Genomic DNA, 27523 nt, shown 5'->3' with positions numbered 1-27523 from the left:
TATCTACTAGAGAATGAGCTTCAAACAACTAAAATGGCTAGACAGACTTTGACATCAACATTAGGACTGGTGGTAAGCATTGCATATATATTGACCTATGGAACTAAGACTAAATAATGGATATAAAGGAGAGAGTATAATATGTTATTGGTCACATAGTCTAATAAGGTAGACAATACAACTATCAAACATAGGAGGAGTAGGTGTGAGATGGGGAGAACATATGAAAAGTAGGAAAAGCTAGCTGATTACCTTATAGCTATTACCTGGAAATAGGATATTACTTCACTTCAGGTGCTGGGAGAGAGAAAGAGGAGGAGGGAAAAAGAGGTGGTTAGCCAATTTCAATTATTTCTCATAGTAGAGAACAAAAAGAAAATTACTAAGGGTATGATATAAAGGTATTAGTATACAAACAGCCATCCAAGCAAAAATACAAATTTTACCAGTAAAAGAAATGCTGAGAGAAAGAGAGAAGGAGGGAGGGAGTAAGGAGAGAGGAAACAAAGATTATTTGTATAAAACACTTACTATGTATGTATAAATATAATATGAAGACAATATGTCAGTATGGAAGTCCTAGCCAGAGCAATTACACAAGAAAAAGAAATAAAAGGCATCGAAATTGGAAGGAAAGAAGTGAAACTGTCACTATTTGCAGATGACATGATATCATATACAGAAAATCTGAAAGACTCCATCAAAAAACTGTTAGAACTAACAAAAGACGGGGCACCTGGGTGGCTTAGTCGGTTAAGCATCTGTCTTCAGCTCAGGTCATGATCCCGGCGTCCTGGGATTGAGTCCCCCATCAGGCTCCTTCTCAGTGGGGAGCCTGCTTCTCCCTCTCCCTCTGCCCCTCCCACTGCTCGTTCTCTCTCCTTTCTCTATTTAAAAAAAAAGTAATAAAAAAAAAAGAACTAACAAAAGAGTTCAGTAAACTTGCAGGATACAAAAGTAATATACAGGGGCGCCTGGGTGGCTCAGTCGGTTAAGCAACTGCCTTCAGCTCATGTCATGATCCCAGGGTCCTGGGATTGAGCCCCACATCCGGCTCCCTGCTCGGCAGGAAGCCTCCTTCTCCCTCTCCCACTCCCCCTGCTCGTGTTCCCTCTCTCACTGTCTCTCTGTCAATTAAATAAATAAATAAAATCTTTAAAAAAAAGTAATGTACAAAACTCTGTCATTTTATGCATTAATAATGAACTATCAGAAAGAAAAGTTAAGAAAACAATCGCATTTGCAATTGCATCAAAAAGAATCAGATACCTAGCAATAAATTTATCTAAGGAGATGATAGATTTATATACTGAAAACTGTAAGACATTAATGAAAAAAGTTGAAGAAGACACAAATAAATGGGATGATAGTCCATGCTCATGGATTAGAATAATTAATATTATTAAAATGTATATAATAACCAAAGCAATCTATAGATTCAATGCAATTTTATCAAAATTCCAATGGCATTTTTCACAGAAATAGAACAAACAATCCTAAAATTTGGTGTGGAACCACAAAAAACCCTGAATAATCAAAACAAATATTGAGAAAGAACAAAGTTGGAGGCATCACACTTCCTGATTTCAAACTATACTATAAAGTTATAGTAATTAAAACAGTATGATATTAGCATAAAAACAGACACATAGATCAGTGGAACAGAATAGGGAGCCCAGAAATAAACCCACACATATTAATTGACATATATGTCAACACAGGCAAGAATATACAATGAGGGAAGGACAGTCTCTTCAATAAATGGTACTGGGAAAACTGGACAGTAACATTCAAAAGAATAAAACTGAACCAGTATCTTATACCATCACAAAAATGAATTCATAATGGATTAAAGAGATGAACATAAGGCCTGAAACCATAAACCTAATACTTATGGAAGAAAACATAGATGGTAAGCCTCTGCAATTATTTTCTTGATAATAACAGTTCTTTAATGACACATCTTAAATATTTCTTTCCCCTTTCCATTGGCACAGAAATGTGAAACACAGTAAGACATGTAAGTGTTTTCCTTAATCAGTGTTCTCCATACACTGAAATTGTAACTAGCCAAAGATTAATAGCTACTTTCTTGTAATTCAAAAGAACATAAATCAAAATCAAGTTAATCAAGCTATGCAATCCGTTATATTTAGTATTTCTTCGTGCTATGAAATGTTGGTTAAATCCATAGCTGGAATATTCCCCTTATCAAATAAAGGCCCTAGTAGAATCAGCACACTTGTTTGAGAATGATAATATGAAACTGTACAGTTCATTTAACCAATTTCACATGTAAAAAGTTTCTTACTCAAATTTGAAAACATGTAATACTTAAATTCTGAAGTTTCTTTTTCTTTAAAAGATTTTATTTATTTATTTGACAGAGAGAGACACAGCAAGAGAGGGAACACAAGCAGGGGGAGTGGGAGAGGGAGAAACAGGCTTCCTGGGGAGCAGGGAGCCCGATGCGGGGCTCCATCCCAGGATCTTGGGATCATGACCTGAGCCCAAGGCAGACACTTAACGACTGAGCCACCCAGGTGCCCCATTTCTGAAGTTTCTTAATCAGTGAATTCTTAATCAGTTTAGTAGAGTGTATAGGCTAAATTTACACTAACATCATTCATTACATGAGATTTAATGAAATTAATACCAATGAACTAGTACTAACACAGGTAGGTTATTTCTTTAGACAATATATAAGAAGCTATTTAGTAAGTTATCTCCAGAATTTTTAAATAAGTGTAATTATCCAGGTGCAGAAAAAAGTTAACATAGTTAAGTCCTAACTTAAAAAGTTTAAGTCCTTACTTAAAAAGTCCGCCCTTAGCTGACATCTGGGAACATGGATTTCTGGAAGGTTCCTACTGTTAACTGGTATTATGGCTCACAGTATCTAAACTGTTTGTACAAACAACATAATTTCTGCAGATTCCTGCTTTTCTTCTAAGAATCTGAAATTTGGGTATGTGCCAGGCAGGGGATGCTTATATGGTCAGACCCCAGTTAAAACCTTGGGTGTTCATTCTCTAAAGAGCTTCCCCGGTTGGCAACATTTTGCACAATTTGTCACAACTTGTTTCTTGAGCAATTAAGCACATCTTGTGTGACTCCCCTGGAAGAGGAATCTTGGAAGCTTACATCTGGTTTACCTGGGACTTAGCCCCATGTACCTTTTCTCTTTGCTGGTTATGCTTTGTATCCTTTCACTATAATAAATCGTAACCATGTGTATGACTACATGCTGAGTGAGTCCTGTGAGTTTTCCTAAAGAATTCCCCAAACTCAGAGTTGTCTTGAGGACTCCCAACACAATCCCTTAATCTACTTTTACAAGAATCACTTAATTTGAGGATTAGTTGTTTGCACCTCAAGATAGGAAATGACTTCTAAATGCATTATTAATGAAAATTTAGGGATTCTCTAAGCACTGTCATTCAAGAAATCTATAACAATTGATTGTAACTGTAACTTATGATTTTGGTTACAGTGGTGTAACCAATGTTAGAAAGCATTGGTAGGAAATTATCTTTCAGCTGTTGTCAGGATGTTATCCAAAATGACATCTGACTCTTTGTAGAGTGCCCTCTTTATTAGGCAGGACCCCTGGGCAAAATTTGGATCTCTTTTGACTAAATTAGGCTTACCTTGAATCTATGCTTTGCTTTTATATTACAGTGACGCTAATGACTGGGTAAGTTTTTTTAAACTTTAGAAAACTAGTAAATTGCAACCCAATCTAAACTACTGTACAAGATGGTATCCCGTACATGTTTCTCTGCACTAAGCTCATTTTAGCTATCGTATTTTCTGACTCATATTTTTTTTTGAGAGAGAGAGAGAGAGAGTACGCACAAGTGTGGGGGAGGGGCAGAGGGAGATGGAGCCAGAGAATCTTAAGCAGGCTCCATGACCAGTGCACAGCCTGACACAGGGCTTGATCTCATGACCCTAAGATCATGACCTGAGCTGAAATGAGGTGTCAGATGCTTAACTGACTGAGCCACCTAGGCGCCCCTACTCATACTTTTAATGTGTCCTAACTTCCTCAGTAGTTTTCTAACTCTTTTATTGTTTGTATTGTTGCCAGACATTTCAAAACTTTTCAGATGAGCCATGTAGGAAGGAACTTTTCAGATAAGCCATACAGGAAGGAAGAAAAGGAGTACTGAATCTATAATACATCCAAAGAAAGAATAGTGGGAAAAAAAGGCAAACAGTTAATACTGGGAAATGAGAACCAAAGACTGAAAATTCTAGATGCTAAGCACTTTTAAAATCAAGGTAGTATGTTGGAAGTTTCAATTCCTTTAAATAAATGTGACTATTTTGTCTTCTTTCTCATAAATCTGATACTTAAGTTAACTTGTCTCAGTAGCAGAATATATGAAAACACTTGGGTTTTGCTTGATGAGTTCAAGGGCAATGTATTCCCTTTTGGAAACTAAAAGCTCATTAATACCTTTTCCAACTTAAGAATAAGTTTTCATTTTCCCAAAAGTTTACATTTAAGAGCAAGTGTTTAAAATTTGAAACACATTTTCCCACAGAAATGTTATTACAAACAGTGGTTAATTGCCAGGCCATCCCAGTGAACTCAAAACTCATAAAAAGCAAAAGTAGACATTGGCAATGAAAATAGTATAAAACTGTATTATGGAAAAAAAAAAAAAACCCTTGCCTTTTAAATACAAAAGTTAAATTTCAACATGCAGTTTAAATGTATTCTAATCAGATCCATTACCCACAGTGTTTGAGCCAGGGCCTCACTTTGGGACTCTACATAAACACTGCAGATGAAGAGGGGAGGAGTGGAAAGTATCGAACTTGGGTGAGTGGGACATGGAGAGACCCTATGTCTGGGAAGGTAAGTACGTTGTATTTCCCAGCTTGGGGTGGAGGTGGTTTCTACTCTGATTTCTGGGAGTACAAGAAGTTGGTACCCCACAGAATGGAAAAGGGATGGAAAGGGGATTTTGGCTTCTCAGAATCCTAGAATCATTAATGTGCTACTACCCAGAGGGTGGGTAATAGGGTATATCTCTAGGCAGCTGGTAAGCATGAATGACCAGCTGGCTAACTCTTTAAGCAGGTGGGTTCTGAGTACCATAGGTGGGCAGCAACAGGCAGTAGACCCGGGACCCTCTTAGCAGTGTGCTTCCTGGCAGAGGAGAAAGAAACAAAGTGGATTCACATAGGGGACTTGTGGAAATGCTGACAGTGCAAAAAAGACATCATTTCCAACAGGGAAGATCAGAAGAGGAAACAAAGGTATAAGAGGTGTTTCTTGCGTCAATGCCAACCAACATGTTAAAGTCAACTGGGCTCACCATTTCTAAAGCATGGCTAGGCCTACATTTGATGTATTTCAGGTTTGTCTATCCTGGTTTGGGGAGGCACTTTACAAATAATCCTGCTTCTAAACACTACATATTTGTTAAATTAAAATAAGTAAGAAAATATTATACCATAAAAAGAACCATAAGAACTTTTCAAAAACATACTTAAATATTTTTTTAAATCATATATTTTCAGGTTTTTTTTAAAAACTATACTTATTTATGGGGCGCCTGGGTGGCTCAGTCATTAAGCGTCTGCCTTCAGCTCAGGTCATGGTCCCAGGGTCCTGGGATCGAGCCCCACATCAGGCTCCCTGCTCTGCGGGAAGCCTGTTCTCCCTCTCCCGCTCCCCCTGCTTGTGTTCCCTCTCTTGCTGTGTCTCTGTCAAAAAAATAAATAAAATCTTAAAAAAGAACTATGCTTATTTATCATGAATCATGGACATCAACAAAAGAAATTTTTTAACCTGCTCTTCCACCCCCTCTCTAGACACGCTCTCCACTAGTACCTTAGAAGCTGGTAGGCATCCTTCCATACACTTGTAATTTTCCATTAAGTAGTCAAATACCTATGAATGCATTTTTACATCACTTTATGAAACATAAAAATATGTAATGATAATATCTCAAAGGCAAATCAGAGTAGGTATATGTTATAGCATAGATAGGCCAAATTTATTCAACCATTCATTTATTGACAGGTATTCACTCTTTCATTTATTTTGTGTTTTTGCCACTGGAAATGCTACAATAAAAATCTTCATTCATATATCTTGTGCTATTCAAATGTATGCTCACTTGTATTATGACAAACACTCCAAATAGCTCACCAGCTCACCACACCACAAGAAAAGTTTGCTTCTAGTTTGCACCACCGTCCGATGCAAGTCAGGTTATTTCAAGGCATCTGCCTCCAATAGTGATTCAGGGATCCATCTTACGCTTTTGTTCTTAGAGAACTTCATTTCCGGTAGCAAGGATGTGAGAGAGCTTGGAAGATGAGAAGGATGTTAACTAAAATTTTTAATTTGAGTGTATTTGATACACAATATTACATTAGTTTCAGGTGTACAACATAGTGATTTGACAAGTCTCTATGCTATGATACACTCACAAGTATAGCTATCATCTGTCACCATGCAATAGTATTCACTTTATTCCCTGTTCTGTGCCTTTTATTCCTGTGACTTATTCATTCTGTAGCGGAAGTCTGTATCTTCCATGCCCTTTCACCCATTTCGCCCATTCCCCAACGCCCCTCCCCTCTGGCAACCATCAGATTGTTCCCTGTAGTCACAGGTCTGATTCTGCTGTTTGTTTATTCATTTATGTTTTTTAGATTCCACATGTGAGTGAAATCATATGTCTTAGTCTGACTTATTTCATTTAGCATAATATCCTCTAGGCCAATCCACATTGTCACAAATGGCACAATCTCCTTTTTTATGACTGCATGATATTCAGTGTGTGTGTGTGTGTACACACACATCTTCTTTATCCATTTGTCTACTGATAGGCCCTTGGGCTGCTTCCATATCTTGATTATTGTAAATAATGTTGCAATAAACATAGGGGTACATATGTTTTCAAATTAGTGTTTTCATTTTCTTTGGGTAAATACCCAGGAGTGAAATTATTGGACCATGTACTGTTCCTATTTTAAATCTTGGGGGGAATTTCCATACTGTTTTCCACAGTGGCCTTCCTAATTTGCAGTCCCACCAACCGTGTATGAGGCTGCTTTTCTCCACACCTTTGTCACTTGTTATTTCTTTCGAGTTTAGCCATTCTGACAGGTGTAAGGTGATACCTCATTGTGATTTTGATTTACATTTCCCTGATGACTAATGATTTTGAGCATTTTCTCGTATGTCTATTGGCCGGAAGATGAGAAGGATTTATGACGAAAACTGGATGTGGCTTAGGACAGTTCTGCCCTGATTCCATTGGCTACAACCCAATCATGAGGTCCTTACCTAACTGCAAGGGAGGCTGGAAAATGCAGTCTTCCTGTGGGCCCAAACAGAGGAAATGGATGACATTCAACCAATTTTGCCAAATATCTTTACGTACTGGTAACTTTATTTCAAAGGATTTATTTCCGGACTGACATTTCTGGACTATGAAATTTCTATATTATGTGTCATCACTTTGCATAAGGACCATAAGAACTCCTATTTCTGTCAGCAGAGTAAGAATACTCAGCACCATTCTTGCTTTTCGCAATCTCCTCTCTAAGTGCTAGAAGACTAGAAACTGAATTGACCAGATTCTGTCAACAGGGTCCTGGTTTAACTTCCACCAATAAGAGGCATTCTTGCTGTGAAATTAGAAGGGCCAAGAAAGCGAGGAGCCTTTATTTCATTACACACGTTGACAGATGGCAGAAATGGCACGCACGGTGGCTTCCAGGTATGTCCTGCATCATGCAGAGATTATTGGCTGTGGTTTTCCCTGACCCTGCACCACTGGATTTCTAAAAGCCAGCAGTAATTTCTATTGACTTTTTCCTTCAGTCTGGTAGGTTAGTGAGCATCTCACTTCTTGTATAAAATCTCTTCCTACTTGAAATATTTAAAGCAATTTTTTTCCAGACCAAGAACTAACTTATACATCCACCTAGCATTTGTCTTTTGTATTTAATGGCCCGGTTTTTTTTCCCACATATAATTTTTTAATTCTCGTATTTCAAGTGTATCTATGTTGTATGTTATAGCTTTGGAACTGCTGTCTGCCTAAGCCTTAGTGAACATAAATATTCTGTAAAACTTTTTACAGACTACTTTTTAAAATTTTTATATTTAAAGGCATTAATCCATCTGGAATTTACTTTGGCATATGTCATGAGTGCTAGTATAATTTATTAAATAAATCACATTTTCCCACCCAACTGAAATACCATCCATGTCCCAAATGGCTGGATCTATTTCTAGGCCACCTAGTCTATTCCAGTGATCTATTTGTTTATTCCTAAGCAATGCCATACAGTGTCCTTTGCTTGGCTTTATAAAATAGTTTAATAACTGGTTTATAAATTTAAATTCAATGAAAATCATCTAACAATAATTTGTGCTACCAAGTTAACTCAGTTATATATAGAACTCAAAATAAACCTTACTGTTCTATATCCGTGCATGTATCTGAACTTCCTATAAATGTTAATAACAGAAACAACTAAGTGCTTAGTTAATATAAGGCAGCAATGATCAGTCCTAACCTGATCTAAATGCTCGAGAAGGAGTAGGCTCAGTCTTCTCACTGATTGCTGTTATGATAAATGAGATTAGAAAATTGAATTTGTAATGTTATTGTAATCAAATGCTACTTTTTAAATTTATATATAGTTTATATATAGGACTCCATAAAAGATTTTGTTTATAAAATGGGTACAATTATTAGTAAGTTTTAAAATTATTGGTCTAATACATAAACTTGTATTGCCTTCAATATCAATCATTCATTTGATTTTTTATTGATATAATTTTTTTTTTTTTTTTTTTTTTAAAGATTTTATTTATTTATTCATGAGAGACAGAGAGAGAGAGAGAGAGGCAGAGGGAGAAGCAGGTTCCCAAGGAGCAGGGAGCCCGATGCGGGACTCGATCCCAGGACACTGGGATCATGACCTGAGCCGAAGGCAGACGCTTAACCATCTGAGCCACCCAGGCGCCCCTGATTTTTTATTGATATAATTTACATAACACAGAGTTCACCCTTTAGAGTGTTCAATTCAGCAGCTTTTAGTACATTCACAAAGTTTTGCATTGATCACCACTATCTAATTCTTGTTTGTCTGATTTTTTATTATTAAAAAATGGAAAAACAAAAAAACAATTTTCATTCAATAAATATCAATTGATCCTTATACAGTTTTGTTACAGAAAGTGAAGTCCATGATTTTAGAATGATGGTAGTAATTTATCAACCAAGTAATCAGTTTTCACACAGTTTCAATAACTGCAGCAATTTCCTTGAACTGTCTGTAGAAATTCTGGAGAGAAAAAGGAAAAATAATATTAACTTAGCTTTTCGAGGATATGTAAGTAGTTCTTTTACTTATACTTGACCACTAAAGGCCATATGACATATTAAATTTGTTCAAGTTTATATCACTAACTATTATTATGGGAAAGTTATAAAAAAAACAAACAGGTGCAATTTGGTACCACAAGGACAATACCATTGTAGAGTTGGATAATTAGCTCATAACTAAAATTTTTAAAAGCACAAAAGAAAGTTCTTTTATTAAATACCCAACACTGTACTAGGCAATGAAGGTAAAAACAAAAATGAGTTTGGGGAAGGGGGGCGCCTGGCTGGTTTAGTTGGTAGAGCTGGTAGAGCGTGCAACTCTTTTTTTTTTTTTTTAAGATCTTATTTATTTATTTATTTATTTATTTATTTATTCATTTATTCATTTTAGAGAGGGAGAGCAGGTGGAGGGGCACAGGGGAAGGCAGAGGGACAAGCAGACCGTGCTGAGCGCAAAGCCCGATGCGGGGCTCAATCTCACGACTCTGATATCATGGCCTGAGCAGAAATCAAGAGTAAGATGCTCAAGCAACTGAGCCACCCAGACACCCACAGCATGCAGCTCTTTAAAAAAAAAAAAGTTCAGGGGCGCCTGGGTGGCTCAGTCGTTAAGCGTCTGCCTTCAGCTCAGGTCATGATCCCAGGGTCCTGGGATCAAGCCCTCCATCGGGCTCCCTGCTCAGCGGGAAGCCTGTTTCTCCCTCTCCCAGTCCCCCTGCTTGTATTCCCTCTCTTGCTATGTCTCTCTCTGTCAAATAAATAAATAAAATCTTTAAAAATATAAAAATAAAAAGTTCAGTTTCCAGGCTTCAAACCACTTTAAATCTAGTGAAAGACTGTTTCTCAGGGTGATAGGCGCTGTCTTCTTTAAGATATGGGTTTAGTTACAATAAGAAAGACCCAACACTGAAAATGGCTTATATGGTAGAAGCATATTTCCCTTTCATTTAAAAATTAAGCTGGTATGGTTGTTCTCCTATAAAAGTCATCTTTTTTTTTTCCATCTCCCAAAATCTCTTCAGAGAGGAAGCAAACAAATTCTGTTTTCCTTTCTTCTCTACCTGCCGGGAAGCTAGGAGGCAAATTTGAAACTTAACCCCAGTAATTAGAATACTCTCTAATGATTTACATATTTGCATTTTCCTTCTTATGTGGTCTTAATTCTCTATTTTGCTACTTAAGAGTATATATATTTCGTTTTAGTTTATATGTAAATTCATTAATGGAATGAAGCTATATACTGACAGTCAAAATTTCAGCTACAAGAAAGATATAAATTAAAAGCTCGGGGCGCCTGGGTGGCTCAGTCGTTGAGCGTCTGCCTTCGGCTCAGGTCATGATCCCAGGGTCCTGGGATCAAGCCCCGCATCCGGCTCCCTGCTCGGCGGGAGGCCTGCTTCTCCCTCTCCCACTCCCCCTGCTTGTGTTCCCTCTCTCGCTGTCTCTCTGTCAAATAAATAAATAAAATCTTTAAAAAAAAATAAAAGCTCAAAAAATGTTGCTATGCTCTCAGTCCTGCAATGTAACTAAAAGGCTCTGTTCCTGGTTAAAAGACATGTAAAAACAATCTTTAAAAGATTTGTCCCACTTGTGATTCTTTTCCTATAGGAAAAAAAATTCTTAGAGGTGGAATCAGAGAGCATGAATGCTATACAGAAAAATAAGAACTGGGCCAAGATTGTGAATATAATTCACAATATAAAGGAATGAAATCTGTATTTTTTTTTAAGTTGACTTGGTCCTTATATTCAGTTGAAGGCTATTCACATATCATAATATACTATATTTCCTTTTAGCCAAGACTTAATTCTTTCCAGGACGCTAATTAGCATTAATAATGTTGAATCTGTGATCATGGGTTTTTGTTCGAAAGCAGCGGTATCTTTTAAAAGAAAGAAATCAAAGGGAACAAAAACCCTTAAAATGTAATTTGTAAAACAGAACTACCATATGATCCAGCAATCCCACTTCTGGGTATATATCCAAAGAAAATAAAATCACTACCTCAAGAGGTATCTATACTCCATGTTCTTTGCAGCATTACTCACAGTAGCTAAGGTATGGAAAGAACATAACTGTGTATTGACAGATGGATGCATTAAAAAATGTGGTGTGTGTATGTGTGTGTACACATATATACACACAATAGAATACTATTCATCCTTAAAAAGAAAGAAATCTGATATTTTTGACAACATGAATGAACTAGGAGGATATTATGCTAAATGAAATAAGCCAGACACAGATAGATAAAATGTAGAACTCATAGTAACAAAAGAGTAGACAGTGGTTACCAGGGCTGGGGAGTAAGAGAAATGAGATGTTGGTCAAAGGTACAAACTCAGTTTTAAGATGTGTAAGTTCTGGAGACCTAATGTATAGTATGGTGACTATAGTTAATAATAATGTATTGTGTACTTAAAATTTGCTAAGAGAGTAGATCTCAAGTGTTTTTACCACACAGATACATAAAAAAGGTAGCCATATAAGGTAGTGGGTATGTTAATTAACTTGATTGTGGTAATCATTTCTCAATCTCAATCATTTCTCAATCAAAACATCACATCATATACCTGAAATACATACAATTTTTGTCAACTATACCTCAATAATGCTAGGGGAAGAGTGTAGTCTGTAAAAGAAGAAATCAAAAGTATCTTAAAGAGGTATATAAGAGGCTTTTCTTAAAAGGTAAACCTAGGACCAATAGATTTTTAGTTAGTTTTACAAAGAATTCTTACTATATTTCCATTGCATTTACTTGGTTGGTTGGTTGTTTTTTAGAGTACTTTACTCTTCTTAGAGTACTAACTATTGTGAGGATTCTTAAGTATTCACTCACCAAAGCAATCAAAACAAACAAAAACAAAACTCTAAGGCCAGTTAAAGTAGTCAATGATAAAAACATTTTCCTTGAATGTACCTTTAAAAGAAAATCTAATTTTTCACTCAACCTTTTTTCTTCCTTGCTTACAGAAAAGAGGTAGAAATGATAGTATAAGAGGACTCTACATATAAACCACTGAGTTATTCAAATCTCTAATTGATAAAACTACCATCACGTACTGTTACTCTGATCAGCATTTTATAAACATTATTAATCAGAAAATTGAGGGTCAAGACCACTGTTCAAAGATAAGATTCATTTAGCTTATCATTCCTGAATATTAAGCCTAAAAAGAATAAGAGTAAAATAGTTAAATGCAAAGTAAATATCCTGCCAGAGAAGATGAAAATGTCGTAAATATATTCACAGAAGGGGAGTACTGTGAAAGTAATCAAATATGACAGTACACCAATTCAGCATTATATTGAAAATATTGAAATGTATCAAATTCCCAAAGAAAACAAATTCAGATCTTTTGTGTATAAATAAAAACAATTAAAAGTTTCCCTTAAGAAAGATTTTATACATATTTAAGTAGCAATTACAGAACAATGAACTACAACTGAATGAGTGAAATCACAAACCTGAAATTGTGGAATTGTCATTTCAAAGGACTTGTTCTTTACTTGGCCTGAATGATCTGCCACTTTCAGCAGCACGGCAACATAAGGATCCTTAAGAGACCTGCAACTGTCCGAGCTCACGGCCATACCCAGCTTCCACTGAAAATCTACAAGCTGTAATGAAACGTTACAGAACAATACATTGGTAATAATATTGTCATGAATGCAGTTATTTATTCAATTTTACTGCTCTCACATTGAACTTTTAGTTTCAATGCCAGTCACAATAAAAGAAAATATCTTCATTTTAACATTGCTAGGGGAACCATAATCAAATAAAAATGGAGAGAGGCACTACGGGATGTAAACAGAGTTGGAAAACAACACTGTCATAATTACAATAGTAAAACACACACACACACACCCATCTTCACCAGATGTATAATGGAAGTAGAAGGAAGATGTGGTAAAATTGCTGGTTTTCCCTCCATTTTACTCCTGCATTTAAGGGGACTACAAATGCTTTGTGGCCTCTCTCACCTCACTCTCCTGTCCCCATTCCACAACCCGAAATCCTAAAATGGAAGATGAGTTACATACCATCTTCATATGTGGCTGGGACCCACATGGGAATCATTCCAGTTTCCTCTCTCACCATGGTCCTCCACCTGCAGCCTTACACGAGCATAAGCACTGGGTGATAAGGTGGTTTTAGATTTCATCACTGTTGATGATGAACACCTGTCAGGTGATGTGCTAGGTAGTTTACATGTATTAAATGCCTCACTGAATCATCATAACATTATGGGCTATTATTTCCATTTTGCAGATGACAAACTGAATTTCAGAGAGCTTAGATAAAGTGTGCAAGGTCACACATTTCTGTGATCAGAACTGAAACCAAAGTTCGTTTGGCTCCAAGGATTACATGCTTATTGACTACTGGCTGCCTTAATACTTTTTTTTTTTTTTTTTTACAGATTTTACTTATTTGACAGAGAGAGACACAGCGAGAGAGGGAACACAAGCAGGGGAGTGGGAGAGGGAGAAGCAGGTCTCCCACGGAGCAGGGAGCCCGATGCGGGGCTCAATCCCAGGACCCTGGGATCACGACCTGAGCCGAAGGCAGACGCCCAATGACTGAGCCACCCAGGTGCACCTACCTTAATACTTTTAATCGAATTTCTGTCAATGATTGCTCAGTGTTCTGGGGCATAAAACAGGATTGGATAAATGCAGCTCTTAACACTGACTAAAAAACATAAGACGGTGAGTGGAGGAATTTTGTTTCTTGTTTTCAAAGCTTAAACAAGTAAATGGTACACAGCAGGCACTCACAAAAAATACTTGTTGATTGATACTTTTTGCTATCAAATTAATGCTGATAGGGCAAAAAGCTTTGCTTATTCATAAACCTCTTTTTATAAAACTTGGGATCTTTTATAAACAAGACTCATCTATATACTGCCTACAGGAGACAAGCTCTCAAAGTAAGAAGGCAAATAGACTAAAAATGAAGGGATGGAAAAAGATATTCCACGCAAACGGAAACCAAAGAAAGCTGGGGTAACTACACTTATTGTCGGACAAAATAGACTTTAAAACGACGACTGTAGTAAGAAACAAAAAAGCAAGTTACATAATGAAAAAGGGCTCAATCCAACAAGAAGATATAACGTGTAAATATTTATGCACCCAACATAGGAGCACCTAAATAGACAAAGCAAATATTAACAGACCCAGAGGAAGAAAGAGACAGCAGTACAATGATACTAGAAGACTTTAATACCCCTCTTACATCAATGGATAGAACATCCTGACAGAAAATCAATAAGGAAACATCAGCCTTAAACAACATGTTAGAACAGATGGGACTTAACAGATATTTACAGAACATTCCATCCAAAAGCAACACAATACACATCTTCCCAAGTGCACATGGAACATTTGCTAAGACATATCATTTGTTAGGACAAAGAAAGTCTTAATTTAAGAGGACCGAAATCCTATCAAGCATCTTTTCTGACCACAGTAGTATGAAACTAGACATTCATTACAAGGGAAAAAACCTAGAAAATTCACAAATATGTGGAGACATAACAACATGCTACTGAATAATCAATGGGTCAAAGAAGAAATCAAAAGAGAAATTTAAAAAATACCTGAGACAAAGAAAAATGAAAATTTAATATGCCAAAATTTATGGGATCGCAAAAGCAGTTCTCAGATGGAAGTTCACAGCAATAAATGCTTACCTCAAGAAACAAGAAAGGTCTCAACAAGCTAACTTTACACCTCAAGAAAATAGAGGGGCACCTGGGTGGCTCAGTCAGTCAAGCGTCTGACTCTTGATTTCAGCTCAGGTAACGATCCCAAGACCCTAGGATCTAGATCTGCGGGGGGCTCCCTGCACAGCAGGGAGTCTGCTTCTCCCCCTCCCACCTCTCCTTCTGCCCCTCCCCCTATTCATGCGCGCGCTCTCTCTCTCTCTCTCTCTAATAAATAAATAAAGTCTTTTAAAAAATTGGAGACACAAATAAATGGAAAGATATCCTGTGCTCATGGATTGGAAGAATTAATGTTATTAAAATATTGTCCATACTACTCAGAGCAATCTACAGATTCAATGCAATCCCTATCAAAATTCCAAAGATATTTTTCACAGAAATAGAAAAAAATCCTAAAATAAGTATGAAACCAGAGAAGACCCCAAATGGCCAAAGGAAATTCTGAGAAAGAACAAAGCTGGAGACATCATGCTCTCTGGTTTCAAACTATATTACAAAGCTATAATAATTTTAAAAGTATAGCACTGGCATGAAAAGAGACACATAGATTAATGGAACATAATAGAGAGCCCAAAAATAAACCCATGCATATGTCGTCAATTAATATATGACAGGGAGGCCAGAAAGACAGTGGTGAAAGGACAGTATCTTCAACAAATAATATTGGGAAAACTGAACAGCCACATGCAAAAGAAGGAAACTTGACCACTATATTATACCATACACAAAAATTTCCTCAAAATGGATTAACGACTTGAAAGTAAGACCTGAAACCATAAAACTCCAAGAAGAAAATGTAGGCAGTAAGTTCCTTGATATAGAAATCTTGGTGATGATTTTTTGAATCTGACACCAAAAGCAAAAGCAACAAAAGCAAAAGTAAACAAGTGGGACTACATTAAACTGAAAGCTTCTGCAAAGCAAAGTAGCTATATTCATAATAGCCCTAAACTGAAACCACCCAAATGTTCATCAGTCGTTAGATAAATATGTACAGCAATGAACTTCAGCTACACTTAACACCAAAACGTTGAAAGAAACAAGTCAAAAGTTATGTGATTCCATTCACTTAAACTTGAGAAACAGGAAATACAATATTGTTTAAGGCTGCATACACAGGTGGAAGAACTATACATAGAGGCAAGAATGTCATTATCACAAAAGGATCATTACCTCTAGGAAGGAGAGAAGGGAGAGGTTTGATTGGGGAAGGGCATGTGGTGGGCTTCTGGGGCACCAGTAATACTCCATTTCTTGAACTTGATTGTGGTTACAAAGGTGTTCGCTTTAAAATTTTTCATTAAGCTGTCCACGGTAATGTACTTTTTTTGCATATGTTATCTTGTAAGTATCAGGTGGGGGGAGTGAATATAAATCAGTGAATACAAACCATATTTCTTTTTTTTTTTTTTAAAGATTCTATTTATTTATTTGACAGAGAGAGACACAGCGAGAGAGGGAACACAAGCAGGGGGAGTGGGAGATGGAGAAGCAGGCTTCCCGCCGAGCAGGGAGCCTGATGCGAGGCTCAATCCCAGGACCCTGGGATCATGACCTGAGCCGAAGGCAGACGCTTAACGACTGAGCCACCCAGGCGCCCTTACAAACCATATTTCTGGTTGAAAGGAAAAACTTATCATAGGCTACAGTAATCAAAGGAATGCTTTACAGAGAGCATAAGCTTTCAGCTCAGTTTTGAAGACTAAACAGAACTGAAATTGAGAAGAAAATGTGTCTTCTTTATATATTCCAGAAATATACACCTAACAAAGAATAAGTGTTTAATAAATATTAAGCTGAACCAACTAGAGATGGAGAGAGTCAATATCTGGTGTAAGAGAGCATTTAACTGTGTTAAAGTAGATGGCTCCTGTAAGGAAGTATGGAAGATAAAACTGAAAAAAGAGATGAAGAAGCCAATAATTCTTTTCAAATTGTCAGTTTTCAGAGGTTTTCAAAGTATTCCCATATACTTTATCTTATGGAAAATATGTTAAGTCACTTAAACTTTTCCTGTATGCAATGGGAACTCACTGAATTTTTTTCAGTAAAGGTAAGGATATGAAAGTACTGATTAAAAAATATTCATCTGGTGGCAGCAGAATACAATAATCCAGGTATGAAGTTTTAAGTGCCTGAACTAAGGTAGTAACTAGTAGGATTAAGCTGATCCTTAAAGAATGAATCAGCAGGCCCTGATGTTTTTCTTCACAATTATGGGAGATCAAAGACAACTATGAAAATCTGAGTACAGATGACAGGGAGAATGTTGATATCATGTTACCAATCAGACTTTATATATTTTAAGTCCAAAGGTATTATCAAGTGGGGATAGAGGATACTTAAATAGGAATGTTCAATAAGTGGCTAAAAATCCAATAACAGAATCTAAGGGAGTTCGTGATTAGAGATATAGTTTTTATATCAGATCAATGGTGATATCCAAAAATTTAATTCAGAGCACTTCTTAAACTAATTCAGCCTGCACAATTTCTTGATGCTTTACTGTCTACAGGAAAATGGTAGAGAAAATCATTACTTACTTGACTCTGAGTCTGAAATAAAACTCTGGATTATTTAGAACATTTCAAACAGAAAATCAATTAAGGAACACAATGTTGGAATCCACTGACAAATTACAATGGTGAAACTGTCAGGTGAGGAAATAAGGAGAGCTACCATCCAGACACTCACTGTGCAAAATGAGTACTCATGAGTAAAAGAAAGCTGGGATTCAGTTTATGATTCTAAAACAGAACATTTAAATGCAAATTAAAAGCAAATTTTCTAATAAATGTGGTTTAGCCTTAAATAGGAATTAATTAACTGCATTGGAGATTTTAACAAGAAAAGAATAAAAGAGAAAAATCAGAACAGAGCACACTTATCATTATGGAGGATATTAAGAATGGAATAATAGGGGCGCCTGGGTGGCTCAGTCGTTAAGCGTCTGCCTTCGGCTCAGGTCATGATCCCAGCGTCCTGGGATCCAGCACTGCATCAGGCTCCCTGCTCAGCAGGAAGCCAGCTTCTCCCTCTCCCACTCCCCCTTTTTGTGTTCCCTCTCTCGCTGTGTCTCTCTCTGTCAAATAAATAAATAAAATCTTTAAAAAACAAAAAAAGGGATAGAATAATAAAGCCTCTCAACTATTGTAGAGTTAAGAAAATGATTTAAAAAGGAAAATGTACAAAGAAAAAAAAACTAGTAGTGAAAAAATATAAAAACATCCCAAAGTAAAATGAATACAAAGAGGGACACCTGGGTGGCTCAGTCGGTTAAGTGTCTGCCTTCAGCTCAGGTCATAATCCCAGAGTCCTGGGATTGAGTCCTGTGTTGGGCTCCTTGCTCAGCGGGGAGCCTGTTTCTCCCTCTGCTTGCCTCTCTCTCTCTCTCTCATTCTCTGGCAAACAAATAAATAAAATCTTTTAAAATAATGAATACAAATAAGAAAAATAACCTCAAAACAAATATATATTAAAAGGTAAACAAAGAAATTAGCTATAGTCACTTTAGTGTGACTAAAAATTTAATTGATCTGGGGGTGCCTGGGTGGCTCAGTTGGTTGAGTGTCTGACTTCAGCTCAGGTCTTGATCTCAGGGTCCTGGGATAGAGCCCCATGTCCAGCTCCATACTCAGCCGGGAGTTTGTTCCTCCCTCTCCCTGTGCCCCTTCCCCCACTCATGCGCCACACACACACTCTCTCTCTCTCTCTCAAATAAATAAAATCTTTTAAAAAATTGATATGGTAGCTGCAGTTATTAACATAAAGACATCATATAAAAACTATAAAGAAAAATACTGATAAAGGCCATTTCAGTTTAATATTAATTTTTTCAAAATACAACATATATTAGAAAAACAATCATGCACTACTCCATCCTAAAAACTATTTTCTTATTTCTAGTCTTTGTATGTAATTTTTATAGCTAGAGTCATAAAATCCCTACTTTTATGTTCTCTCCTTTTTAAAATGAAAGTCTGCCAATGGAAGGAATGTTAAGTATTCTGCACACATTAACCTCTCTCAAAAGTAACTATGAGGAAAAGACTGATCAAATAACTCACCCAAGGATACAAAACTAGTATAGCTGCTATCCCAACCCTAATCTTTCTGATTCCATATTCTATGCAGTTTTCATTATACCTAGCTGCAACATTACTACTTGGAATTAAATTAAGTTCTAGTAGGTCAAGAAAGTAAATAGGTCTAGGATGGCATGAGAATATCATCTTCTACATGCTAGAACCGAGCTGTCCAATACAGTAGCCATAACCCAAATATGAGTATTTAAATTAATAAAATAAAAAATTTCACTTCCTCAGTTGCACTAGTCACATATCAAGTGCTCAACAGTTACATCTGGCTAGTGTTACCACACCGGACAGTGCCAACATAGAACATTTCCACCATCACAGAAAGTTCTATCGGACAGTGCTATGCTACACTCTGTGTTTATACATGGAAATTAAGGCATGAATTATTAGCAAATTTCTACTTGAGAATTCCTATTACTCTAGTTCAAGTATACAACATTTGCTAAGTCATTAGCCTTCCTCATCTTGTTTACTGATACCTTTATCCATACTCTGCTTTTTAATTTTCTCAACAGCACTCATCATTATCTGAAATTATCAAGTTTACTTATTACCTGTCTCCCCAAGGAAATGCAAACTTCCTAAGAGCATTATCCAATTTACTACTGAATCTACTACAACAATATGTGGTACAAAGTGAATGTTCAAATAAATATTTGTTGAACTAATATGTTTGGAACTTCTGGAGCATGTGGTAACTGGTCTCCAAAGATAGCTTCAAACAATTAGTGTCACCCCTCCTGTACATACATGTCACTCCTCACATTAAGTGGAGCTTATTTTCCCTCTGCACCATTCTGAGCTGTCTCTGTGATTACTTTGACCAGCAGAATATGGCAGAAGAGGCTTTCTGGAATCCTTGAGCCTAGGCCTTAGGAGAACTTGTCTGCCTCCTTCTTTATGGAATGCTGGCTCTTGGGACTCTCCGTCTTGAAACCCAGCTACCTTAAGGTGAACAGCCATGTAGGGAGAAGAACCAAGTCACTCCAATTATCAGCTCTAGCTGAGCTCTTAGCCAATGTCATCACCAGCCATGTAGGTGAGCCCTCTGGGTTTCTGGCCCAATCAGGCTCCTAGATGATAGGGAGTAGAAGCTACCACCTAGCTAAGCCTGATGTCCTGAAAGATCATTAAACTGTTATTTCAAGTCACTAAGTTTTGGGTAGTTTATTACACAGCAATAGATAACTAAAGTGGGGCAAACATAACTGGCTGAAAATAACTTTGTCAATAAATTTAATATATGACATCAAAATGTATTCTCATAACTTCTTTAATCTGAAATATATTAGTTTCTAGAAATCTTAGCAAAAACAACTAAAAGATATTTCAGATTTGGTTTGTGTAACCTGTTACCTCTGAGAGATGTTAATACCTCCAGTACAAATAATACAGAAAAATAAAGCCTTTCCCATTAAACACATTCACTACTAATAAATTCATAGTACATATGCCCTCCAACACCAGACATATATCATTTTTCCTCAAAAATGTTTTTCATCCTCAGGGCGCCTGGGTGGCTCAGTCGTTAAGCGTCTGCCTTCAGCTCAGGTCATGATCCCAGGGTCCTAGGATCGAGCCCTGCATCGGGCTCCCTGCTTTGCGGGGAGCCTGCTTCTCCCTGTCCCACTGCCCCCGCTTGTGTTCCCGCTCTCGCTGTGTGTCTCTCTCTCTGTCAAATAAATAAATAAAATCTGGGGCGCCTAGGTGGCTCAGTCGTTAAGCGTCTGCCTTCGGCTCAGGTCATGATCCCAGGGTCCTGGGATCGAGCCCTGCATTGGGATCCCTGCTCCGTGGGAAGCCTGCTTCTCCCTCTCCCACTCCCCCTGCTTGTGTTCCCTCTCTCGCTGTGTCTCTCTGTCAAATAAATAAATAAAAACCTTTAAATAAATAAATAAATAAATAAAATCTTAAAAAAAAAATGTTTTCATTCTCATTTCATTTCTACTGATGACCCCCATTCCCCTTAAACGGGTTTGAAACGTTGGTCAACTTTGATTTTTCTCAAAATACGTTAACAATTGGTAGGCATTCAAGATTTTATTTTAGCCAATGCCAAGATTTATTCCCTTCTTCCCAATCTCATTGCTACAAACCTACACAAATAGTTTTGGTTTTGGTTTTGTTTTTTTATCTTGCCTTAAATTTTACTGCAGCCTCCTAATTAGTTTCTTCCCTAGGTCCTTGTTGGCTCCAATCCAGACTATGGTCTCTAAATACTGTTTATAGATTAACCAAATCTAATATTTGGTTATTACAGGTCAAAACTTGTAAAGTTTACTGCCTCATGAGCTAGTTACCAAGTACTTGAGTTATCTTCCAGTACAGTCCCCGTTTTCCCACTCGTCCTCAAATAGGACTGCATCCCTTTTTTAAATTTGCATTCAGCCTTTATACCTTTGCTCATACTGCTCATTCCACTTGCAATATAATTCTCAAACATCTACTTAAAATTCCTCTCAAAATCTACTTGCTCTGGGCGCCTGGGTGGCTCAGTCGGTTAAGCATCTGCCTTCGGCTCAGGTCATGACCCCAGGGTCCTGGCATCGAGCCCCGCATCAGGCTCCCTGCTCAGCAGGAAGCCTGCTTCTCCCTCCCACTCCTCCTGCTAGTATTCCCTCTCTCGCTGTCTCTCTCTGTCAAATAAATAAATAAAATCTTTAAAAAAAAAAATTCTACTTGCTCTGTGAAGTCTTTCCTAGTTTACTCAAACTTTCTATGAATATTCACGTCATTTCTTACACCCTACCACCTAGAACATTCTGCCTTGTATAGGTGGATTTGTCTCCCACCTCCACATCCACTAGACTGTAAACTCTTTGAGGGCAGTTCATACATCCAACACATGTACACAGAAGAACAAAAACAGTTATACATTTATGAACCACTATATAAAATGTACAAGTTTAAGTCACTATGTCTCATATATAGGAAGAGGGAAAATGGCACGAGAATTGAGTGTTAACAGAACATCTTACTTTTGATTTATACCATAAAACTGGCAAGGAAAGCAATAAAAGTGGCAGCAGTAGGAATAATCATTCATCTATGATGAAGCGTTCTAATTAGACATCCAAAAGAAAATCATAAACTACTTCGAAACAATGATTATAAGTATTAGAGCTGTGTAGTAATGGATAATCTGAGACCTCTGGTGCTGGGTAATATAGCACTATGATTTGTTCAAAGTAACAAGCTCAAGTTCTGAAGTCAGACCACCTGATTTGAATCTCAGTTCCCCTACCTTTTAACCATGTGGCTATGGACAAGTTACAATATGCTCCAATATCCAGTAAGAATTTACTAAAGAATACTATGTTCTAGCCACTGGGGATATAAAAAAGAATAAAACAAAGTTCCTGACCTCAGGACCTTGCCATCTAGTGGGGAAGACAAGACAATAAACAAATAAATACAAAAACTGTAAAAAGAAAAAAAAAAAAAATGCAGAGTAAGAGAGCGAGTGACCAGGAAGGCTATTTAGGCAGAACCTGGGAGAGACTTCTTTGAGGAGTGGCTTTTGAGTAGAAAGGGAACAGAATAAAGGAAAGGGAAAAGCCACATGGACCTCTGGAAAAAAGAACATTCTGGACAGAGGTAGAAGCATGCCTGACATGAACAGGGAACAACAATGATGCCCATGTAGCTGGACTGGCATGAACTAAAAGAGTAGTAAGAGATGAGGAATCAGTTTTTGAATGGCCTTGCGGGTCATGGTCTATGTAAGACTTTTTCCTAGTGTGACAGGAATCACTTAAAAAAGTCTATGAGCAAAAAGACATGGTCTAACTTAAGACTGCAAAAGGCTCATCCAAATTGCTGGATAGGGCATTAAGTTTAACAAGGAAAGCAAGGAGACCCAATTGGGAGCCTACTGCAAAGTAGTCTAGGCAAGAGGATGGAGGGTTGCACTTAGGTGGTAGGGAAGATGAATTTAGAGTATATTTTAAAGGTGGGGAGAACAGTCAGTATGCTGATGGATAGTATGGCGGGTCATGAACTCTCACTGGACCTACAGTCCCAATTAACCTGGCTAATTCATACACTGGTGAGAAATACCTAAACAAAGAGAGAAGGTGTTATAGCTCAAGCCTAAATATTAGTTTTATCTGGTGCATACTACAAACATAAATGACGTATAATTGGGTAATGGATTTTTTTCCCTCAACAATATTCTTGAATAATCATTTTCTTCTATCAGTGCATTTAAAACTGCATCATGAACTATGAATAAAAATGTTCAATTTAGGAGTTCCTGGAGGTAAAACTCATGAAAGTGTGAGGGTGTTTCCTACCCCTGCTCCCCCAATGACTAGGTTCTTGAGATTTTCACTCTCAGAATTGCCTCTAAGCACTTTATCAATTATACTTTAGGTTTTCCTACCCTGGCACTGGTTTCCACACATTTCTATTCTGGTAAGTTGTAATTCTCTGTATTCACCTCTGTCTCTCCAATTTGGGGGTAGAAATCTGCCTTAGGACCTCACTTCTCTGATGGATCCAAGAGCTGTTAATTCTTCAGTTTGTTCAGCTTTTTGTTTTTATGATGAAGTGATGTCTTCCATATTCCAAGCTCCTAACATGCCAGACTAGAAACTGGATGTCTAGCACTCATTATCACTTTCTTCATAAAGGCTTTAAACATCTTTTGTTAGATTGATTGCAAGGTACCTTTATAATTTATGTTGTAAATGATGTCTTTTATAAAAATGTTTTTCAGCTCTGTGTCAAATTAGATAAACAATTGAATGAATCACCTTGCTAAAGTTTCATACATTCTAATGTTTGTAAGTTATCCTGGTGTTTTGTTTTGTTTTGCCTTGGCTTCTTTGTAAACAATCCTATAACCTGTCAATGATTCCACGGAAGGAATGAGAAGTAGGCTGAAAACAGCTCCCCCTTCGCCTGACCAAATGTCCACATTCCAACCCCCAAATTTTGTGAATATGTTCTTTTATATGACAAAACAGACTTTGTAGATACAACTAAATTAAGGATCTTGAGGTTGAGAGATTTTTCCTGAATTATCCAAATAGGCCCAACATAATATGGGTCCTTATGAGGAGGCAAAGTTTCAGAGTCAGAGAAAGCATTGTGGTGATGGTAATAGAACAAGAAGTGATGATGTGATGATGGAAGCAAAGGTTGGAATGCTGTGCTTCGAAGAAAGTAGAGACCACAAGCCAAGGAACACAGACAGCCTCTACAAGCTGGAAAAGAAAAGGAAATAAAATCTCCCCTAGCGCTTCCAGAAGGAACACATCCTGGCCAACACTTTGATTTTAGCCCCACAAAACTAACTTTGGACTTCCAACCTCCAGAACTCAGATAATAAATCTGTGTTGTTTTAAACACCACCGCCCCCCCAAAAGAGGTTCAATTTTTAAAAGTCTATAATCAACGTAATTCAGTTTCCGGATATCTTACTCAAAAAACGTAAAATTTAGTGTAAGTTGATAAAATGACTTATGAAAGATTGAATCAAAGTGCAATAACTCAGTAACTCTGAGCAAAGCCAGATAAGGGGGTTGGTTAATCTGAGTTCCCCTACCTCCCAGGAATCCTGAAAAGCAGCAGCTGCTGGAGAAAGATGACAGAGAGCAGCCAATAGACGTCTCTCTGCCATCGTACTCCCCTTATTTCTTATCTCAACCCTTTCTTATATTTTGTTTGGGCCTGGGAAACTCCTGACCTACAATGCTCTAGTTTTCGTACTCTTCTTCTGGGAAATGTGTTAAATTTTTTTCTAAAAATAAGTTATTCTTTATTTATTTTTTTTTAATTAACATATCATGTATTCTTTGTTTCAGAATAAAAATAAGGAACACTTAGAACAAGGAGGCATAAGATATACTTAAAAATTCAAATTCTTTTTTCTGGCATAAAAAGTGTAGACATTGAAAATTAAAGAGGTATACTTTCCATCTTCAAAATACCTCGATTAAAGGCCAAGAAAATGTTTGCAGTGCTATCTTTGTAGATTTTAACAATTTCTTGTCTTTCTGTATCACATTCTAAAATACCGTGTACCTAGCTTTGGAAAAACGGTCACCAAGAACAAGAATTGCTCGGTACTCTTTGGGCTGCAGTGGGTGGAGGAGCTTAAATTACAACGGCAGCAGCTACTGTGGCAGGTGCACAGCGGAGGGAGCAGTGCAGGGTGGCGGGATGAACGTCACAGACTCGCAGACACAGGCCTCGGACTGGGGGGACTGCTGGGCAAGGCTCACGGGGGCATCGTCCCCCCGCGCCAGCGGCAGGGGGCGGGCCAGGTGCTACCGCCCGCCGCTTGCCCAGCGGACGCTGGCTGAGGGCGGGGCGGCCATTCACTCACCTGGTTGGTGACCTGAAATGAAGGCAGAAAACACGATTTAGGGAAAGATCTCTGTAGCTCCAGAGCCCCGATGCCCCGGCTCCTCTCAGGCCAGGACTTACCTCGGACTTAGCATCCAGTCGCGGCTCGCTGCAGCCCTCCATCGCAAGCGTCTAGGGCTCGGACCCCCGATTGATCAGGTGGACTGTCCCCCGGCCGCCAACACTTCCGCTTCCTCCTCCCGCCCCCTCGCGGCCTGGCGCACGCAGCGGAAGTGGGGGGAGCGGAGACAAACGTATTTGTGTAACTCACTCTTAGTGTCAATTAAACATCAGTTTCAAGGAGATACTCAGCAACAGGGACATTTCTGTGGGGAAAAGGTCCGAAGATTTTGGAGATACCTTGTGAAGGGAAGGACAGATTAACTTAAGGAACCCTTCTGACCTGTAGACGTGGACTCTTCCCGTCTGCCCCGTCCCCCCTCCCCCCCAAGCGCTTTCTGCGCGCTCGCAAACCGGCGGCCGCACAATTGATCCCGAAGTTTAAAAAACAGCTGGACGACCACACTCTTTCGCCGTCGAAGTCTTTGGACAGGGAGATGCCAATTGGAAACTATATGATTAGCTTTTGTCACTCGGATTTACTTCACTGGCCCAGCTGCTGGTGGGGTGGGGATGCTTTTCTTTATCAAGCTGCCACTGACCTACTCCAGCTCTCAACCTGACGTACGGGGATACCTTCTCATCTGGTCTTCCTTCTTTCCCCCTACGCTTCTCGCATCCGTTCTACACAGTAGCTAAAGCGATTTTTTTCTCGCCAACTTTTTATTTTGAAAACTTGAAATTTTTTGGAGAAAAGTTGCAAAAGTGGTTCAATGAACATCCGTTTATCCTTCATCTAGATTCATCAACTTAACATTTTATCCATTTGCTTTACCTCTAGGTACATACACGGTAATAAGGGCACCTCATCTCTAAATACTTGAGCATATAGCGCCTAAAAACAAAGCAATTAACTAAGTCATCACAGTACTACCACCACGGACTCAGGAGATTTAACATTGACAAAATACTATGATCTAACACGTGGGACAAATTCAATTTTCTCCAGTGGTCCCAACAATATTCTTTTATATATATATATAAAATATATATATATAAAATATATAAATTTATAAAATTTATAAAATTTATATATATATATATATATATATATATATATATATATATATAAAAGCACAAGCAGGGGGAGCTGCAGAGGGAGAGGGAGAAGCAGGCTTACCGCTGAGTAGGGAGCCCAATGCGGGGCTCGATCCCAGAATCCTGGGATCATGACCCGAGCCAAAGGCAAACGCCCAACGACTGAGCCACCCAGGTGCCCCTCAACAATATTCTTTAAAACTGTTTCCTATCTTACCCACTGCTAGAATCTAATCAAGAACTACCCGTTGAATTGTTATCGTTTCTGCTCAATCTCTTCAAATCTAGAACTGCACTGATGAAGAGTCCTTGGGACTACATTGGTTCTTTACCGGGGGCTCTGGGGGAGGATCTGTTTTCCACTTGTTGCCAGAACTCAGTTCTATGCAGGTCCCACTTACTTGCTGGCTTTTGGATGTGGGGTTTTCTGTGTCTAGAGGACATCAGCATTCCTTGGCTTGTGGCGCTCTTCATCTTCAAAGCCATTAATAGGTCAAGTCCTCCTCAAACTTTGAATCACTCTGACCTCCCCTTCTACATCATCTCTCCTCTGCTGTCTTCTTTCACCAATCTCTGACTCCAACTTGAGAAAGTTCTGTTCTTAAGGCCTCAAATCATCATATTGAGCATACTCAGATAATCCAGGATAATCTCTATGTCTTAAGGTCCATAATCTTAATTATATCTGCAAAATCTTTTCAGATAAGTACCCAGATTAGTACTTGATTGAATAATCAGTGGATGAGACTCTTAGGGGGAGGAGCATCTTTAAAATTCTGCCTACAGCGAACAACCTCATAGG

The 27523-nt window shown here is 38.0% G+C and overlaps 1 protein-coding gene across 2 annotated transcripts; it reads right to left on the bottom strand.

Moving 5' to 3' along the window:
- Positions 1–9015: 9015 nt before the first annotated feature.
- Positions 9016–25777, bottom strand: COMMD6 (COMM domain containing 6). Of its 2 annotated transcripts, none has more exons than XM_036079735.2 (3): positions 25645–25777; positions 12846–12998; positions 9016–9333 (listed from the first exon to the last, which is right to left on the bottom strand). In XM_036079735.2, exons 1-3 carry the CDS (start codon positions 25684–25686, stop codon positions 9283–9285), a joined length of 246 nt encoding a protein of 81 aa, XP_035935628.1. In that variant the 5' UTR covers positions 25687–25777; the 3' UTR covers positions 9016–9282. The 2 variants fall into 2 exon arrangements, with proteins under 2 accessions (XP_035935628.1, XP_035935629.1); XM_036079736.2 differs by lacking the exon at positions 25645–25777 and adding an exon at positions 13425–13563.
- Between the last annotated feature and the right edge of the window lie 1746 nt (positions 25778–27523).

The sequence above is a fragment of the Halichoerus grypus genome, chromosome 4, assembly GCF_964656455.1.
Source record: "Halichoerus grypus chromosome 4, mHalGry1.hap1.1, whole genome shotgun sequence".
Taxonomy (NCBI): Eukaryota; Metazoa; Chordata; class Mammalia; order Carnivora; family Phocidae; genus Halichoerus; species Halichoerus grypus.
Note: the sequence above shows the minus strand (reverse complement) of the source record. Positions and strands in the feature narration are given on the sequence as shown.